This window comes from Bombina bombina, chromosome 3 (genome assembly GCF_027579735.1).
Source record: "Bombina bombina isolate aBomBom1 chromosome 3, aBomBom1.pri, whole genome shotgun sequence".
In the NCBI taxonomy this organism is placed as follows: Eukaryota; Metazoa; Chordata; class Amphibia; order Anura; family Bombinatoridae; genus Bombina; species Bombina bombina.
The window spans coordinates 866,909,779-866,928,710 of record NC_069501.1 but is presented as its reverse complement, the minus strand read 5'-3'; the positions used below and the strand labels follow the sequence as shown (position 1 = coordinate 866,928,710).

The window sequence follows — 18,932 nt, the reverse complement described above, 5'->3', positions numbered from 1 at the left end:
AATTGAAACAGTTATAGCCTCAATCCTTGTAAATAACACAACTTTAGATAACAAATTCTGAAAGCAGGAAACAAATTACAGAATAAACGTTTTTTATCTCAGTCAAACTATAATTCTCACAGCTCTGCTGAGAGAAATTACCTCCCTCAAAATAAGTTTTGAAGACCCCTGAGCTCTGTAGAGATGAACCGGATCATGCAGGGAATACAATGAGTTGCTGACTGAAATATTTGATGTGTAGTAAAAGCGCCAAAAAACGGCCCCTCCCCCTCACACACAGCAGTGAGGGAGAACAGAAACTGTCAGAAAACAGATTAAGCAACTGCCAAGTGGAAAAATAGTGCCCAAACATTTATTAACTCAGTACCTCAGTAAATGAAAACGATTTTACATTCCAGCAAAAACGTTAAACATAATCTCTAGTTATTAAACAGCTTTATGTATTTCTTACAGTGTAATTCTAGTGAAGTACCATTCCCCAGAATACTGAAGTGTAAAGTATACATACATGACATTATATCGGTATGGCAGGATTTTCTCATCAATTCCATTGTCAGAAAATAAAAACTGCTACATACCTCTATGCAGATTCATCTGCCCGCTGTCCCCTGATCTGAAGTTTACCTCTCCTCAGATGGCCGAGAAACAGCAATATGATCTTAACTACTCCGGCTAAAATCATAACAAAAACTCTGGTAGATTCTTCTTCAAACTCTGCCAGAGAGATAATAACACACTCCGGTGCTATTTTAAAATAACAAACTTTTGATTGAAGATATAAAACTAAGTATAATCACCATAGTCCTCTCACACATCCTATCTAGTCGTTGGGTGCAAGAGAATGACTGGGAGTGACGTAGAGGGGAGGAGCTATATGCAGCTCTGCTGGGTGAATCCTCTTGCACTTCCTGTTGGGGAGGAGTAATATCCCAGAAGTAATGATGACCCGTGGACTGATCACACTTAACAGAAGAAAGAGCAACTATCCTCAATAGGGATGGTAGTTCTCTTAGCCAAAATGGAAATCGCCCCTTTCACCTTTCGAACCGTCTGCCATGACTCCTTGATGGAGTTGGCTACCGTAAACATTTTCCTAAAGACAAGGGAGGGGGAAAATGGTATTCCTGGTCTCTCCCATTCCCTGGTAATAATCTCTGTGGCACGGTCTGGCACTGGAAACACCTCCCCAGGTGAGGGAACATCAAAGTATCTATTTAATAGATTTTTTTAGGGTTGACAATGATAGGCGTTTCGGAATTGTCCAAGGTAGCTAATACTTCCTTTAACAAAACACGGAGTTGCTGAAGCTTGAATCTGAAGGAAACCACTTCAGCATCAGAAGAGGGAATTACACTATCCAAATCTGATATTTCACCTTTAGAGACTACCGAAGTATCCTCCTCTTCTGACTTATGGGAAAGAGCAACCTGGTTAGCCTGAGTCGGATCAGATACCTTACTGTCTGATTCAAAAATCTTCCTCTTACGCCTCCCTTGCAGCATAGGGATGGCCGCTAGCGCCTCAGATACCGCTGAGGAAACCTGGACCACAATTTCAGCTTTTAAAAATACTCCATAGTGATAGATAGTGAGGAAGCGCAGGACACTGCGTGAGATGATGGCACAGTTTGGGATACTTGTGGAAAAAGCTGTGGCATAGCCTGAACAGCATCCACTTGAGAGAATGGTGGCTCAGGATCAAACAATCTGTCTTCGTACAATAAAGTTCTTTCAACACAAGAACTACAAAAATGCAAAGGTGGTTCCACATGGGCATTCAAACAAAGTTTGCATTCTTCAACAGATATAGGCTCTAAGTCCATTTTGCAACGAATGAGAATTTTTTTTTATATATTTTTTATTTCAAAAACGGTACTGTCTCTTTAAGACTCCTGTTAAAGAGAAAAACAGTGCCTGATAATTAAGAATAATGAAAAACAAACCCCTTAATTAAAAAGATAAAATTATTCTCTAGGCCTCCCAATAATTATCACAATACCTCTCAGGCATCCCTACACCACATCACTACGCTGTGGTGCCTACCTGACCACACTTAAGCTGCAGATTCCACTCCGGAACAAGCAGGGGCCAAACGAAGGAGAGGACACAGACGTAGTAAATCTCTGGAGAAAACGCGGCAAGTAAAAGCGCGCGCTGTGTCTGGGGAGAAGGAGCCCTCCCCCCCCTATGACGTCACAGCAGTGAATACGGGCCATTTTAAAGTTTTTAATGAAAAACGGAATAGAGCCTGGATTCCAACAGCAACTGTAACATAAGCAGAATACCCCTAAAACTGCGGGTTTCTGACTGAGCCACCAATAAAGTTTGAAATATAAGCCTTTACACCAACAAGTACTCTCTCTCTAGGACTCTAACGTCCTATATCACACAGTGTCCTGCCAGCCTGTCTAAATAATCCTAACCTCTGGAAAAACTGTTGTCCCAGTATGAGGTGCAGAAATAAAAAGTGCCAGGGTTCTCTGTATAAGAAATAAAATGGCACTTACGTGCACCCTTGCCTGTCCGACAGGGAGACAGCACCAGGAATGAGAGGAAGCCGCTCCTCACAGAGTCCTGTAAATAAAAAGATGAACAGAGTAAGCCTACTCTGGCATACTGTAAAAGGGTAGCAAAACTTGTCAGGAAAACGCAATGAGGCCTACCCCACAAGTTCCTAACTGCTTTAAAGCCACCACAGCCCTACTGAAGAGACTAACGTGGAATACAGCTAAACCCAGCTTGTCAGGGAAGGTCAGAGCAAACCTGCTCAGGCTTCCAAAATAATAAAATCTTGATAGAAGTATCTTGTACAGACACCTAAACTTCACCTCCTCCTTGCACCTAAGGCAAAGAGAATGACTAGGGGTTGTGGGAAGGGAAGTGATACTTAACAGCCTTGCTGTGGTGCTCTTTGCCTCCTCCTGCTGGCCAGGAGTGATATTCCCAACAGTAATTGATGATCTGTGAACTCACTGTGTCTTAAGAAAGAAAACTCAAATGCATTCAGATAAGAGACGGCCTTCAATGGCGTAAAAATTATAATATGAGTCTACCTAGGTTTAGCTTTCAAATAATAATACCAAGAGAACAAAGCAAATTTGATAATAAAAGTAAATTGGAAAGTTGTTTAAAATTACATGACCTTTCTGAATCATGAAAGTTTAATTTAGATTTTACTGTCTAAGTATGCCTCCCACTTCCCCTACCTGCCCAGTAATTCAAGCTGAGGAGAAGGAAAAGTGAAGATAAACACTAGGGGAATAGCGGTGCTGAAAGAAAGGGAAAAAAAACAACTGCTGCCCACAGCAAAACACAATGGGCGGGTCCCGTTGACTCTCAGTGCCAACAAAGAATTTTTTTTATCAGGTAAGCATAAATTTAGTTTTCTTTCTAATGGTAGTGAGAGTCCACAAATTCATTCATTACTTTTAGGAGATCAATACCTAAGCTAAAGAGGACACAAAATGAACAGGGAGGGACAAAACAAGGCAGGTAGACCTAAACTGAAGGCACCACCGCTTGAAGCACTTTCCTCTCAAAAAAACCCTACAGAGTCAAAAAGATCAAATTTATTAAAACTTAGAAAATGTATGTAAAGAAGATCAAGTGGCCGCCTTACATATCTGTTCCATTGAAGCTTCGTTCTTAAAGGCCCAAGAAGAAGATAATGCACAGGTAGAATGAGCCGTAATTCTTGAAGGAGGCTGTTATTCCGCCTCCATATATGCCATATGGACGATACTTCTCAGCCAAAAGGATAAGGTAGTCGCATAAACAAGGATGAGGATTGTCTAAAGAAATTGGTAGCATGAAGATAGAACTTTAATGCTCGCCCAACATCCAAATTATGTAACAAACATTCCTTTTTGAGACAAAGGATTAGGACAAAAGGAACTACGCGAAGACAACCTTAGGTAAAAACCCCAACATAGTACACAAAACTGCCTTATCCGCATGAAAAATAAGATAAGGAGGATCAGACTGTAATGCAGATAACTCAGAAACTATGCGAGCAGAGTAACTAGCCAACAGAAACAAAACGTTCCAGGACAAAAGTTTAATGTCAACAAAATGCATAGGCTCAAACGGAGCCTGTTGAAGAACACGAACAACAAGATTAAGGCTCCAAGGAGGAGCAATAGGTTAAAACACAGGCCGAATTCTAGCAAGGGCCTGCACAAAAGCCTGAACATCAGAAAGATCAGTCAGCCTCTTATGTAGTAAGACAGATAGAGCAGAGATCTGCCCATTAAGAGAACTGGCCAACAGACCTTTCTCTAAACCTTCCTGGAGAAACAAAAGAATCCGAGGAACCCTCGCCTTGTGTCAGGGAAACCTTGCTCCTCACACCAAGATAGATAAGTACACCACATCTTGTGGTAAATATGCCTAATAACCGGGACCCTGATGAAGAAGGTCCACTCGCTGAGGAGGAGCAGATGACATCTTCACGAGGTCTGTAAACCAAGTCCTGCATGGCCACGCTGGAGCAATAAGGATCCCTGATGCACGCTCTTGCTTGATGCGTGCGATAACTCTAAGAAGGAAAGCAATTGGAGGAAAAAGATAAACAAGACTGAAATTCCATGGAACCTCTAACGTGCCCACCAAGACTGCTTGAGGATCCCTCGATCTCGACCTGTGTCTGAGTAGTTTATCTCAGAGAAAACGTCCTGATGAAGAGACCACTCCCCGGGATGTCTGCTCAGGAAGTCCGCTTCCCAATTGTCCACCCCAGAATATGGATGGCCCAGATGTAGCAATTGTAAGACTCCGACCATTGAAGGATGCAAGACACCTCTTGCATAGCCGGGGAACTCCTTGGTTCCCTCTTGACTTGATGATTGATATAGGCTACAGATGTAATGTTGTCCGACTGGAATCTGATAAAGCGGACGGAACCAAGCTGAAGCCACACCATTAGAACATTGAAGATGGTCCTCAGTGTTGATGGGTAGGGTTGACTAGTTCGGCGACCAAGTCCCCTGAGACTTCAAGGAACCCCACTCCATTCCCCAACCTAGCAAACTGGCGTCCGTAGTTAAAATCTCCCAAGATGGACTCAAAAAGCACGTGCCTTGAGAGAGAAAATGAACAGTCCAAGAAGCCTTCCTCTGATAACAAATCTGCACCAATAGAGAGAAGCTCTCGTTGTCCAGGCCAGATTGATCAGTTGGGACAGATCGTGATTGCTGCTCCACTGTCAGAGAATACATAGTTGTAGTAGTCTCAGATGGAAGCGTGCAAAAGGAATAATGTCCATGGCTGCTCCCACAAGACCCATCACCTCCATACATTGAACCTCTGAGAGCCGACCAGTGGATTGGAGTGGCAGGAAGATAGAAGCTTGGCTCAGCATTGATCCGTCAAATAGATTTTTATGTAAATTGAATCTATAATCGTTCCTAGGCAGCACACTCTGGTATTGGGAACAAGCAAGCTCTTGCCCAGATTTTTCCATAGGACCAAAGAAGACACAAAAGTGAGTCTGTGTGAGAGCTTGCTAAATGAAAAGATGGAGCTTGAAAATATCATCTAGGTACGGTGCTGCAGCGATTCCTTGTGCTCTGGCTACCGCAAGAAGGGCCCCCAATACCTTCGTAAAAATCCTTGGGGCAGTAGCTAGAATGAAGGGAAGAGCTATGAACTGGTAATGATTTTCCATAAAAAGCTAATGAAAGGAACTGGAAATGATCCTTGTGGATCGGAACATGAAGGTATGCATCCTTCAGATCTCTAGTGGTCATGAATTGACCCTCTTGGACTAATGGAAGGATGGATCTGATAGTCTCCATGTTGAAGGAGGGCACCTTTAGAAATTTATTGAGGCACTTTAAATCTAGAATGGGATGAAACGTTCCCTCTTAGTTGGGAACTACAAAATGATTTGAATAAAAAAAAAATCTGACCTCGTTCTGAGGGAGGCACTGGGACAATCACTCCCAAGGAAGTTAGATCTTGCATGCACTTCAAAAAGGCTGTCTTCTTCTCTGGCTTTGACAAGAGCCTTGACAAAAGGAATCAGCCCCTTGGAGTGCGAGATCCAAAACCTGGGAGACCACGTCCAGGACCCAGGGATCTTGAACGCCCGAAGCCAAGCGTCCAGAAAAAAAAAAGCCTGCCCCCAACACTATCGATCCCAGATCCGGGGCCGCCCCTTCATGCAGATTTGTTGTCAGAGGAAGACTTCTTGGACTATTTGTTCTTGTTCCAGGATTGACTAGGTTTCCAGATACATATAGGTTGGTTCGACTTGGAGGATGCCGGAGATCTCTGTCCCTTATTTGTATGAAAAGGACAAAAATTTCCCTATTGGCGGCCCTTAGATCTGGATTTCTTGTCCTGGGGAAGGAATGCACCCTTCCCCCAGTCACCGTGGAAATGATGGAATCCAGACCTGGCCCAAAAAAAGTCTTTCCTTTAAATGTCAGGGAAAGGAGTCTCGATTTAGACACCATGTCAGCAGACCCTGACTTCAACCAGAGGGCTCTCTGAGATAGGACTGCAAAGGACTGAGACAAGAGGCGGCCTTCAACAGCTTAGAAATCAGTTTATGAGCCTACCTAGATTTACTTTTAACAAAGAATAGCAAAAGAACAAAGCAAATTTGATGATAAAAGCAAATTGGAAAGTCATTTAAAATTTCATGGCCTATCTGAATCATGAAAGTTTAAATTTTAACAACTTGACTGTCCCTTTAAAGTAAAAATCCAGTCCTGGCTATTTCATGACTCATCTATGTAGAGTGTAACTCCTTGCTAATTTAAATGGACAATAAACATTTGGGTTGTTAGTTAAAGCATATTTAATCAGAACAATTAACCTGGAAAATATAAAAATTGCACTTCAGTATTTAAAAAAATATCCCTCATGTAATTATGTTTTATAAATCTGACTTATTTGACATATTGTAACGTACTGCAATTAACATTTGAGAACAATTATGCTCCAATTAAATTGCAATAATTCATAAAGAAGGTTCAAGGTCCAATGGAGCTATTATATGGCTAGTCAAAATCTCTTCCACAGTCATGGAGTACAAAACCAGCTTTTTATTCCCCACATGTCCATCATTGCAATTAATGCAATTTATCACATATTTTGTATTTTTTCTGACTCAGGAATAGTAACACAGTAAGCAACTTTGTGGTCCTTATACTTCCTTCCAAACGTTTGTAGGAGTGGGTAGAATTCTAGCACTTCATGTTCCCGTACTTTTCTTTTTCATCCATTGATTCATGTACAAATGGCTCCAGGGCATGTTTGGCATCCTTCCAGTTGTGAAAATTACTTCTGTACCATTCAACTAACAAATGAAGAAAACAGAGAAGAATAAATGAGACACAACTAGGTAGAAAAATAATTGAGAAATAAATAAATAAATAAATAAATAATATACCTTTAGAGAAGGTATTCTGGTTAAAAGTTTTTATACTGACTCAAATTTTGCCAAAGCTTATACATATATATTAAGAAAATTTTGCTTACATAATAAATTCATTTCTTTCATTATAGTAAGAACCCATGAGGTAATCACATGTGAGATTACACTCCAAGCCACTAGGGAGAAGGCAAAAACACTCCTACATACCAGAGCTTTAATCCCTCTCACTCTCCATTAGTAATAAACATGGCCATGCAAAGGAAACTAGAAAAGAAGGAAAGACAAAGTGGGGTAAATGAAGTGCAAAACAAGTTCTGTCGCCAACTGTATAGAAAAGTGCAGAGTTCATGGACGCTCATCATCATGAAAGAAAGTAGGCATAAATCACATGTGGGATCTTTTACCCAAGAAATGAAGCCCACAAGACCACCAAGTTTAAGGGAAGACAATACAGTTAAGGTAGGTATGTTACTGATCAGGCAGATCTGAAGAGGGAAACATGTCGAAGTTGTAAAATTTAGTTAAAGTTTGTAAAGAAAAGCAAGTAGTGGCCATGCATATCTGGTCTATGAAAGATTCATGACTAAAGGCCAAAGAAACATCAACTACCCTAGTGAAATGAGCAGTCATACACTAAGGGGGAGTCTTGCCTGTGACCAGATTTGCCTTACAAATTAAGTGAAGTGGCTAAAGTAAAAGCAGTAGCTTGAACAAAATAAATGGTCAGAGAAGAGGAAAGTCTAAAATCTGTTGCGGCTTCAACAAAGAATTTGAATGCACTTACTACATTAAAGTTTTGAAGAAGATGCTCCTTAGCATTTTAGGAGCCAAGCATAAAGAAGGAACCTCAATATTTTTTATAAATAGTAACAGATACGACCTTGGGAAGAAAATAATAAATTGTTTGAATTACAGTCTCATCCTGATGAAAAATCAGGAAAAGGAGGATTGCAAGAGAAAGCTGAAAGCTCAGAAACTCAGAAAAGGTGAAGGTCTAAACCATGCATAGATTCAAATGAAGTGGATTGAATAACCCTCAAAACCAGATAAGGCCTGATTAAGGCCTGAACAATGGTCTGGATACCAAGAAAGTTGGGAATTTTCTTATGATAAGGGACAGATAAAGCAGAAATCTGACCCTTAATAGAAATGGCCCGATAATCTCTTCTCCAGAACGTCCTGAAAAAACTCAAGAACCCTCAGAATTCTAAAAAAATTGAGGTAACCCTTGCTGGCACACAAGAGGAAAAGGGTCTTTCACACCTTATGATTCAGAGTTTTAAGATCCTAATGAAAGAAAAGTCCTTGAGAAAGAAGATACTTTCTGAGAAGAAGATGCCAAGATGGGTAAGAGGAAATTTAAATTAAGATCTTCAAGTCCTGTGAGGCCATGCCAGTGAGAGCAATCAGAATAGTGAATCCTAGGTTGTTTGATCCTGGCTATCACCCTGGATAGCAACATAAACGGAGGAAATAGATAAATGAGATTGAATGGCCAGGGAAATATTAGTGTATATAATCAGATCTGCCTGAGGATCTCAAGACCTTGCACAATAGAAGGCAAGTTTGTGATTTAAGCAAGAAGCCACAAGGTCTCTCTAACAGACCAACATCTCACTATCTGGTTGAATACCTCCTGGTGCACCTCTCAACAGTTCACTTCCAGGATGTAATTAGCTGAACTCAGTCAGCGGTGATGTTCTGCCCATCTTATTATGCAAGACACTTCTTTATTTGCCAAGCTACTGCAAGTTCCTTCTCAGTGATTTATGTAAACCTATGCGGTAATATTGTCTGACTGGAATTGTAGGAATGATTCCTGCCAGAGATTGGGCCAAGTCTGAAAAGCCCTGAATATTGTGCAGAGTTCCAGGATGTTCATTGATAACCTTGCCTCCTGAGGTTCAAACTCCTTGTGCTTTTTGGGCCTCCAGACTGTTCCACAACCCTTTAGGTTGGCACATGTTATGATCATTGAACAAAACTGCCATATGAAGCCACTACTCCATTTGATTCAGTATAGGAGAGACCCAGAAACATCAGGCGCTGTTAAATGAGCTTTAAAGCCCAGCGGGAGTTAAAAACAAAGTGGCTGTAGGCACTATAGAAGTGCAGGGCTGACAAGGTCGCCATCTTAAGTTATGTGACGCAGCCTCTCCCGGAGCAGACACGGACCACAATCCTTATCATCATAAGACCGGGTCACAGAGGAGGTGCATGGAGTACTAACCATTGACCTGAGGGGATCGATCCTGCTAGCGGTAAGATGGCCATTGGCAGTATTTATATAAAAGGCCATATCAAATACCACTTGCAAGCATAGGCCACGCACCACCCACATCAGTAACGGCTACAGGCCGCATGGATGCAAATAATACACCACGCTAGCAGGAACCCCTAAAAGAAGGGACTAATACAGACAACTTATGGCACCAGACAAGCAGGAGTGACAAATACCTACAACTCAGCTACTTCTGAAAAGAAACTTATACGACTGCATGCCCTATAGAAATTAAACATCCAAAACTTCAAGTGACGATGTGAACTTGCAAACATTACTATTAAATATTTCCAAGAATCTTATGATATAGAGCTTCCAGCAGAGTACTACTCTATCTACTCAGACCTCAGAAAGCCCTAACTAATACCATAGCTCTGCATACTAGGAGGTTAGCTAGTGATTTAAACACAGAACAATACTCTCATATAGTTATGATCCCGGGTACCTTTTATATATAGTGATTTTAGAGCTTTGAAGATCTTTCCAACTGTCAAATTTAATAAACATGTCAGCTAGAAAGCAAACTAAACCAGCCACTGTGACTAAGACACCGGTATCTAGACTATTTTTCAAATCCTCCAAGGGAGAAAAGGCAGCAGAAACCCAATATCCTATAACAGAAGAAGGTGCAGATTCTGACTCAGACTCCCATATGGCCAATGAAGATTCAATACCTGCAACTAGAGCAGATCTCAAGTCTCTTGTATCTAAACAGGACACTAATGCAAATTTTGAGAAACTATGGGAAAAAATGTGATACTCTCCAAAATACTGTGACCAGAAGCCTAACTGATATCAAACAAGATATCCTTGAATTAGGAACTAGAGTGGCCTCCCTTAAGGAAACTGAAACTGCTACATCAGAAGAAATCATCATCCTGACCCAACAGGTCTCAAATCAACAGCAAACAATATCAGATATCCAGGACAAGATGGAGGATATTGAAAATAGGAGTTGCAGATCCAATCTGAGGCTTAAAGGAATCCCATAATCAGTTTCATCATCGGAATTACCTATTTATCTACACCAGCTATTTCAAGCTATCACTGGAGAGGTAGGAGACAACAAATTTCAGACGTAAAGAGCACATCGCTTGCTACGAGCAAAACTCAAAAATGATGCCCCACCTAGGGATGTCATCATTAAAATGTTCTGCTTTCCAGAGAAAGAAACAATTCTGTCAGCTGCAAGAAAAAAACTGTAATTCAAGTTCCAGGGGTTGATCATTCAACTCTATCAATCTCTGCCTACGAACACTCCAAAGAAGGAGTACCTTGTGTCCACTCACCTTACTTCTGAGAAAACATCAGATAAATTACAGATGGGGTTTTCTATTTGGGCTTCATATCCTACATTAAGGCAGAACCATCAGCCTCAAGGAAACCACAGAAATACCTGATGCATGCAACCGTCTCCAACTAGAAACTCCAGATATACCCCTTGAGTCAGCATCTACTGAGGTTCCCCAACCTAATTCGCAACCCAGCCAACCACAGAGACAGAAGTGGTCCAAAGTCACCAAGAAAACAGCTAAGACCTGATTGGTCTCACCTCACCTTATTGATGCTTCATTCTGAACCTGAGGACCCCACATCCATACAGGAGATATCTAACTGACAGACACCTAACATATGTTAGTAGTTTACATTAAAAATTTGTTCATATTAAGGACTTTTCCAAGAGACCGATCTACCCAAAAAAACAGTAAGAAGCTAAAGCTACTGTAAATTATGGAGTCTTAATGATTTGTTTTTTTTTATTGATATGTTTATCCAATTAAGGCTTATTATGCAAAGACAGATTTATTAGATACATGTAAGAAATTGCATAATATTTAAGTGTTCCACTATGTACACAATCAATATTTCATATCCACAACACGGTGTCGCACACTGCACACCCACAGTTTTTTTTTTCTTGTTTGTTAGGTAGCTGACATATCGCAATTACCTAGTTACTTATGCACTTATGATCACATTATTTACTTCAGTTTAATTGTTTAATTATGCTTGTATCCACTGTGCCATTCAGAGGGAGGTGGAAGATTTGCAAAACTGGGAGGAATGCTACATATTCTTCCATTATGGAGGACCCGGGGAACCGGGTAGGGAGATCGATGAGATAAGACCCACCAACTTATGTAAATAATGGCCCAACACATTAGACTTATCTCATATAACGTTAGAGGCCTCAATGCAGATGTGAAACGAAAGACAGCTCTCACCCAATATAACAGACTTAAGGCCAATATAATATTCCTGCAGGAAACACATTTTACCAATAGTTTAATACCAAAGTACTGGTCCAGACAATTTTCCCAACATTTCCATTCTACAACAGACAGCAAGAAGAGAGGGGGTCTCTATCCTTATACATCACTCACTTAATTTTGTTGTAGAAGAAGAGATCAAAGATACACAAGGGAGGTACTTGATCATTAGCGGTAGACTACAAGAGAAACAGATTACACTATGTAATGTATTAGCCCCAAATGAAAAACAGGACTCCTTTAGACAGATCTCTCAATTGCTTACTCAATGGTCGCAATCGAGAATACTCTTAGGGGGTGACTTTAATATAACTATGCACTCATTCATACCGGAGGCAGGGACTAAATTGACTCACAAACAGCAAAGACATAACTCCACAGTCAAGACAATTAAAGATGCCCTCTCAGCACATAATATTCTGGACTCCTGGGAATCTCTATATGGGCAAATAAAACATACTCTAAGCTAGACTATATTTTCCTAAGCCAAGTATTGATTCCTGACTTAATCTCTCTATCCATTCATACATGTGTGTGGTCGGACTACTCTATTGTTCAAATAGACATAAAAGGGATATACAATCAGTGTAGCACACACTCATGGACCTATGACCCTACTGTACTCAAAAACCCTAAATCACAAGACTCTATTCTTCAAGCTTTGATGGAATACTGACAAATTAATGTGGGTTCTACAAGCAACCCAATTTCTACTTGGGCGGCTCATAAACCCTATGTCAGAGGCTTACTCATCCAGGCAAAAACCACATACATTAAATTGCAACAATCTAAAAAGACACCTTACAAACAGAGATAGAAAGTTTAACTAAACAACATCAATGAACACTATCTCAAACTGTTTCTAAATTATTGCAATTAAAAAGACACAAAGTGTCGACTAATATGAATGACTCATCGATGAGAGCTTCCTAAAAAATAAAAGCCCAATATTTCATATACTCTAACAAGCCATATAAATACTTGGCCTATAAGTTACAAGAAAGGATACGCTCCTTCTCTATCCCTCTCTTACAGAAACCAGACAGATCACATACTTCACACCCCCAAGAGATCACAGATAGCTTTGCCCAATACTATCAGCTTCTCTATGATGGTAATAAGGCCAACCCAGCACCCCAAACAAAAATGATGCTATCACAACTCCTGGATAAAAGCCGATTAAAGAAAGTGAGGCATTAGATTAACTAAATTCCGAAGTGACAGCGGGTGAGATTCTAGAAGCTATTAAATACCTTAAGCCGGGCAAAACAGCGGGACCAGGCGGTTTTTCTGGGGAACACTATCAGATTTTTAAATCAGCATTAGTTCCCCACTTGTTGAAATTTTGCAACAACATTATGCAGGGACGAGAAATTCCCCCAGACATCTTACAGGCAAAAATAGTGGTGATCCCTAAGACTTCAAGATGTCTGTCTTCCCCAAGTTACTCTATTTATTGAGAGTCCTTCCAAAAAAAAATTCTATCCCAGACCTTAAAAAATTACAAGCAGACTTAATAAGCCTTCTCAGAGGAAATAAAGTGGCTAGAATAGCTTCCCAAATTTTGCAATAACACAAACAATTAGGAGGGGTGGGAGCACCGAACCTGATGGAATACTATCAGGCAGCTAGACTGGCTCAGGCCGCACTATTTAGTAAAAACTTTCATAATATAGTATGGACGAGAAATAGAAACGGAATTGGGAGGATATGATCAACCAGTTGATGTGCTGTGGGACCTTTCTCACCCAATAAATAGAAAGACACAGATGCCATCGACTACGTTAGACACACAACAAATATGGTCTTCTCTGACCAAAGCCTTACAACTACCACCACAAAATTTGATAGTTAGACCGATTAAAACCTTACTCCCATCTGAGCTACATAAACAAATAGGTAAATGGGAAAATAAAGGCCTGTACAGGACAGCAGATTTTCTGGTAAGTTGGCAGATCTTATCATTCAATCAGATTCAAGACAAACTCCTACCCAACAAATTACACTGGTTTCAGTACCTTCACATGGCCTCATCGATTCATAAGCATTACCCTCAAATAAGTACACAAAAGCTATTCACTTTAGAATATTTTTATCACACAAATATTAGAAACAAAAACATTATCTCCCAAATCTATGTAGCTATACAAAAAGCTAAATATGAAAACAATATTTGAGAAATAGGAGAAGGGTATGGATAGCGAATTCACAAAGAGGGGTTGGGATTTAATTATACAGAACTCGAGCAGGGGTTTGATTAGTGCAGATTTTAAAGAAAATATTAAAACTACTTTTCGTTGGTACTTAACCCCTATCAAAACTTGAAAAAGAATTTCTACCCCCAACATAACAGGCAATGCTATAGAGGTTGCTCCAAGGTGGGAACTTCTATTCATATGTGGTGGGGGTGCCCCAAAGTACAACAGATATGGTCTAAACTGTCGACCTTCCTTAGCTCAATATTATCCGAACATATCACTCTGACAATCTCCCAGGCCCTATTGAATGAGCATATCAAACCATATAATTCTGCTATAAATACATTTATCAGAAGCTTATGTACGGCCACTAGAATTTGTATCGCCAGATACTGGAAGACGGGAGTGTCTACATGGGCTGAAATTCTAGAGAAAATCAAGGCCACATATACTATGTCAGAACACGCATCATGGATCCAAGGTACAAACACTCAGTTCTTAAAAACAAAATTTATGCTTACCTGATAAATTTCTCTCTTTTCGGACATGGAGAGTCCACAACGTCATTCCAAATACTAGTGGGATATTCAACTCCTGGCCAGCAGGAGGCGGTAAAAAGCACCCAAGGAAAGCTGTTAAGTGTAACTACCTTACCCATAACCCCCAGTCATTCAGCCAAAGGAAATGGAAAAAGAAGAAACACAAGGGTGAAAAAGGTGCTTGAGGTTTACTAAAAAAAAACTGCTGAATTATAATTAAAAAGAGGGCTGGGTCGTGGACTCTCCATGTCCGGAAAGAAATTTATCAGGTAAGCATAAATTTTGTTTTCTTTCCTAACACATGAAGAGTCCACAACGTCATTCCAATTACTAGTAGGGACCAATACTCAAGCTAGAGGACACAGAATGAATAGGGATGGAGAAAAAAACGGCAGGGGGACTAAAACAGAAGGCACCACCACTTAAAGAACCTTTCTCCCAAAAGAAGCCTCAGCCGAGGCAAAAGTATCAAATTTGTAGAAAGTATGCAAAGAGGACCATGTTGCCGTTTTGCAAATCTGTTCCACAGAAGCTTCATTTTTGAAAGCCCAAGAAGAGACAGCCCTAATGGAATGAGCCGTAATTCTCTTAGGAGGCTGCTGTCCAGTAGTCTCATAAGAAAAACAAATTGCACTTCTTAACCAGAGGAAAAGAATAGTAGAACTGGCCTTCTGACCCTTATGTTTTCCAGAGAAAACAACAAACAGGGCAGAAGATTGCCGAAAATCTTTAGTAGCTTATAGTAGTAAAATTTTAGAGCACGCACAACATCAAAGTTATGCAGTAAACATTCCTTATGAGAGGAAGGATTAAGACAAAAAGAAGGAACAACAATTTCCTGATTAATGTTTCGATCCAACACTACCTTAGGGAGAAACCCCAATTTAGTACGAAGGACCACCTTATCTGCATGAAAAAAAAGGTACGGGGAATCACACGGCAGAGCTGAAAGCTCAGAAACTCTGCGAGCGGAAGAAATAGCAAGGAGAAACAAAACTTTCCAAGATAGCAATTTTATATCAACAACATGCATCGGCTCAAACGGAGCCTGCTGCAGAACTTTAAGAACTAGGTTAAGGCTCCAAGGGGGAGCAACAGGTTTAAACACAGCCCTGAGGAATTTGTTGAGGCACTTTAGATCTAGGATGGGATGAAAAGTTCCCTCCTTTTTGGGAACCACAAATAGATTTGAATAGAGTCCTAGACCTTGTTCCTCTAGAGGAACTGGAACAATAACTCCCAGGGAGGATAGGTCCTTTACGCAACTTAAGAAGGCCTCCCTCTTTACCTGGTTTGAGGATAGTCTTGACAGGAGAAATCTGCCCCTTGAAGGGCGAGACTTGAATCCTATCTTGTAACCCTGGGATACTATGTCCACAACCCATGGATCTGGAACATCGCGTATCCAAGTCTGTTGAAAATGAGAAAGCCTGCCCCCCACCTGATCTAAAATTGGATTGGGGGCAAACCCTTCATGCTGATTTAGAGTCAGTGGAAGGCTTTTTGTTTTGTTTTCCCTTATTACAGGGCTGTCTGGACTTCCAAGTGGACCTGGATTGGTCTGGTTTGGCAGAGGAGAACTTTTGTCCCTTAAAATTCCGAAAGGAACGAAAATTAAAAGACTAGCGACCCTTAGGTCTATTCTTCTTGTCCTGAGGTAGGAAAGATCCCTTCCCACCCGTAATCTCTGAAATGATCTCCGCCAGACCAGGTCCAAACAAAGTTTTGCCCATATAAGGCAAAGCCAAAAGTTTGGCCTTTGAAGAAACATCAGCTGACCAAGATTTTACCACAGAGCTCTGCAAGCTTAAACAGTGAAGCTACAAATCTCCCAGTCTACCTGCATGCTTGCATCACAGATAAAGGTATTGGCCAGTTTAAGAGCCTTGATCCTGTCTTGGATATCCTCTATTGTAGTCTCTTCTGAAATCAGATCAGACAGGGCATCGCACCAATAAGATGCTGCTTACTTGCAGCAGGTTGCCATTGTAAACCCTGATGGACATACATCTTTTTTAAATAAGACTCAAGCTTTTTATCCATAGGATCCTTGAAAGAACAACTATCCTCTTTAGGAATGGTAGTTCTCTTAGCTAGAGTAGAAATAGCACCTTCTACCTTAGGAACGGTGCGCCATGAGTCTCAAATAGATTCAGCAACTGGAAACATATTTTTAAAAACAGGGGAAGGGGAAAACGGAACCCCTGGCTTATCCTATTCCTGTGCTATAACTTCTGAAATTCTCCTAGAAACAGAAAAAACATCATCAGAAGAAGGAGAATCATAAACTCTATCCAGTTTAGAAGACGTCTTAGGGTTGGCAACAACCGAAGGTTCAGAATCGTCTAAAGTAGCTAGAACCGCCTTCAGAATTAACCGAAGATGTTCAAGCATAAATCTAAAATTAACTTCTTCAGATTGGGAAGATTTTACCGCCAAACAGTCAAAGTCTTAAATTTCACCTTCAGAAGTTACTGAAGTATTTTCCTCATCAGACTATTGAGAAAGGATGACCAGTGCAGAGTTAGAGAGGTCAGGAGCCTAGCGGTCAAATGTTTAGATTTTCTCTTACGCTTACCCGAAGAAGGGAAAACTGACAAAGCCGCTGCTACTGCAGAGGTAATCTGAGCGGTAAAATCCCCAGGTAAATAAACACCCCCAGGTGGTTGAGAGGACACAGAAGGCACAGAATGGGAAACAACTAAGGCTTGGGATGTTTGAGGAGAAAACAGGCATATCACACACTGCATTAACTTGAGAGACATTTGGCTCAGAAGGGAGTAATTTATCTTTAAACTTTAATGTTTTGGATAAACAAGAGGAACAAAATTGCATTGGCAAAACAATTTGAGCCTCTAAACATGAATTGATCTAACTCTGAATCCATTTTACAGATTAAAACATGGAAAAATAATAAATCTGACAAAAATTTATTAGACTATTTATAAATTTGAGAGCAAAAAAGAAACCTTCAAAACAACCCTTCAGATTGCCTGAAGCTCCTACCAGACAGGAATTGACACCTCTACTAGTCAGGAAACGAAATCTGTTTGCAAGGACCTTCTCCTCCTATTAAAAAAACTATCCGCTTAGCATCCAACTGAGCCCTGCAATGTGATGCACCTCAGCACAAAGAAAAAAACTCACGAAGCTCCGCTCTGATAAACCGGAAGTGCGAGCGTCACGTGAGCGGAGAGAATAACTAACTGTGCCACTTAAAAGGGCGCGAAAAAAAGAAACTGTTCACGGATAACCGTTAATAAAATAAGCCTCTTAACCGTTAAAGAAATAAACCTCTCAAACAAATTCTGTCCACTCTGTCAAAGACAAATGAATACACTAACAAAGTGCCCCGTTAACTGCGCCACTTATTCTCTAATAAAATGCTCCAATCCATCTACAGAGTCCCTTCAGCCAAATAATGCCTCCATTTAACATAAGATATCCTTAACAATAAAGATATTTATTTTCCAAGCAGTATCCCATAGCCAAAATCTGTCCTATGAATCCTTATAATAAAGGATGTATGGCCTAAATTGGATCCAAGAGAGGATTAACCTCTTAAGTGCTGCTGTCCTTCAATACCTAGACGGTAAAGGCACTTACCTGAGATCCAGTTGTAGGACAGATGCTGCTACTTAGGTGTGACAGGCACTGCGCTCCCTGTCATGGACCTATAGTAAAAGGAAGGAACAGAGTAACTAACTCTGGCTTACGGCAAAGGGGAAGCAAATTGTTAAATTAAAGCAAAGACTACCTCGCCACTTTTTAACTGCTTAAAAGCCACTACTACTCTTACTAAAGAGATTGACATGGACACAGCTAGACCCCAATACTTGCTTGCATGGAATAATACCCATAAAAGGATTAATATCTTCAGACACCAACTTCACACATCCTCCATTGACAGAGGCAAAGAGAATGACTAGGGGTCATGGGTAAGGTAGTTACACTTAACAGCTTTGCTGGGGTGCTCTTTGCCTCCTTCTGCTGGCCAGGAGTTGAATATCCCACTAGTAATTGGAATGATGTTGTGGACTCTCCATGGCTTAGGAAAGAAATTTGGTTCTATTGGATTATGAATAGTGCAGAAACCTAACGTACACGATGAAGGGCATGAGATATGGTCTAAAATTTAGGAGTATGATGAGGTGTGGGATTGCGGCATGTTTGGGTTTGCCTGTCTACCTCCCAGTGTTGCATGTTGCTAATTACTTAAGATATAATTATACACATCTCCCTTCCTTATCTATGCTACCAA

At 40.6% G+C, this 18,932-nt stretch overlaps 1 protein-coding gene across 1 annotated transcript in view; it reads right to left on the bottom strand.

The window, feature by feature from the left end:
* Positions 1–6,786: 6,786 nt before the first annotated feature.
* Positions 6,787–18,932, bottom strand: part of TGDS (TDP-glucose 4,6-dehydratase) — a 465,953-nt gene continuing 453,807 nt past the window's right edge. The window contains exon 10 of the mRNA XM_053707844.1: positions 6,787–7,305. Coding sequence (XP_053563819.1) covers positions 7,193–7,305 — 113 coding nt within the window. The 3' untranslated portion in view covers positions 6,787–7,192. The remainder of the gene's footprint in view (positions 7,306–18,932) is intronic.